Raw genomic sequence first — 1,936 nt, forward strand, 5'->3', positions numbered from 1 at the left:
AAAAGGAGCTTGGCAGGTCGGACAAGTCCGGACAGGTCAAGGGGACAGTGCAGGCTGGAAGTTTGAAACTAGGATGAGGTGGGGGAAGGGGAAATGAGGAATCTGTTGAAGTCCACATTGATGCCCTGGGGTTGAAGTGTTCCGAGGCGGAAGATGAGGCGTTCTTCCTCCATGCGTCTGGTGGTGAGGGGGCGGCGGTAAAGGAGGCCCAGGACCTCCATGTCCTCGGCAGAGTGGGAGGGGGAGTTGAAATGTTGGGCCACGGGGCGGTTTGGTTGATTGGTGCGGGTGTCTCGGAGATGTTCCCTAAAGCGCTCTGCTAGGAGGCGCCCAGTCTAACTGCCCTGCCAGCAACACCCACATCCCATGAATGAAGAGAGAATAATTTAAAACTGTCACCCTATCATAGTGAATACAAGCACCCTGATTCGTGCACGGGATTTAGCCCCCCTCAGCCCCAGGGATTGTTCTGGTAGATCTGCACTGCAGCCCCCACCTCCTTCCTATCCTCTATCACCTCCACTTCCAAGGCTGCCTTTTCCCTTCAGAGCGACACTATTCAGAATCGAAACCAGTCACTCCGGTTGGGATCTGTCTCAGCAAAAACCAGGCTGGCATTATGACCCATCCTGTGATTTAACCCCTTCATTTCTGGGGAGGAGAATGGATGAGGTTGACATTGAGATTTAAAAGCTTTTTCACGTCTTTCTGGTCCTTCTCCCAATCGTCCCCCAACACCCCACACCCGGCACCTTTCCCTGCCACTGCTAGAAGTGCAAAACCTGTGCCAACACCTTCCCCCCTCACCACCATCCAAGGCCCCAAAGGATGCTTCCACATCTGACAGAAATTTACCTGTACCTCGACCAATGTCATCTACTGTATCCATTGCACCTGATGCGGTCTCCTCTACATCGAGGAGACAGGACGCCTCCTTGTGGATTGTTTCAGAGAACATTTCAGGGACACCCGCACCCCCAACCCCATCGCCCCGTGGCTGAACACTTCAACACCCGCTCCGACTCCGTCAAGGACATGCAGGTCCTGGGCCTCCTCCACCACCAAACCATCACCACCCAACGCCTGGAGGAAGAACGCCTCCTATTCCGCCTGGGACCCTGCAACCACACGGGATTAATGTAGACTTCAGCTTCCTCATTTCCCCTCCCCTCCCCCCCGCCAACATTTTCCCAGTCCCAAGCCTCCAATTCGACACCATCCTCTTGACTTGTCCGTCACCTTTTCCATCTATCCGCTCCACCCTCCCATACCATCCTCCATCTTCAAATTCCTGTTGCATTCTCAGCTACCTTCCTGCCCAGCCCCACCCCCTCCCATTTATCTCTCAGCCCACGGCCCACAAGCCTCATTCCTGATGAAGGGCTTTTGCCTGAAACATTGATTCTCCTGCTCCTCAGATACTGCCTGGCCTGCTATACCTTTCCAGCACCACACTCTCAACCTCGTTCTCCCCATCGTTTTGACTCTTTGTCTTGAACAGTTGCAGAAAGCCATCGGGCCAGAGATTACCAAGAAGGACTTGGTGCCAGCCTTCCAGAACCTGCTGAAAGACTGTGAAGCGGAGGTGCGGGCAGCCGCTGCGAACAAGATCAAAGGTCAGGTTCCATTTCCAGTTTACTGTTTTGAAAGAAGCTGCAAATTCCTGTAGCAGTGTGGCACTCCCTCAGCACTGACCCTCTGACACTGCGGCACTCCCTCAGCACTGACCCTCCGACAGTGTGGCACTCCCTCAGCACTGACCCTCTGACAGTGCGGCACTCCCTCAGCACTGACCCTCCGACAGTGCGGCACTTCCTCAGCACTGACCCTCAGACAGTGTGGCACTTCCTCAGCACTGACCCTCTGACACTGCGGCACTCCCTCAGCACTGACCCTCCGACAGTGCGGCACTCCCTCAGCACTGACCTCCGACAGT

General features: G+C 55.1%; 1 protein-coding gene across 1 annotated transcript in view; it reads left to right on the forward strand.

Annotated features, from left to right (window-relative positions):
- Nucleotides 1-1,936, forward strand: part of LOC122544248 (serine/threonine-protein phosphatase 2A 65 kDa regulatory subunit A alpha isoform-like) — a 50,687-nt gene that overhangs the window by 23,338 nt on the left and 25,413 nt on the right. The window contains exon 3 of the mRNA XM_043683325.1: nt 1,502-1,616. Within this exon, the coding sequence (XP_043539260.1) occupies nt 1,502-1,616 (115 nt within the window). The remainder of the gene's footprint in view (nt 1-1,501; nt 1,617-1,936) is intronic.

This window comes from Chiloscyllium plagiosum, chromosome 47 (genome assembly GCF_004010195.1).
Source record: "Chiloscyllium plagiosum isolate BGI_BamShark_2017 chromosome 47, ASM401019v2, whole genome shotgun sequence".
Taxonomy (NCBI): Eukaryota; Metazoa; Chordata; class Chondrichthyes; order Orectolobiformes; family Hemiscylliidae; genus Chiloscyllium; species Chiloscyllium plagiosum.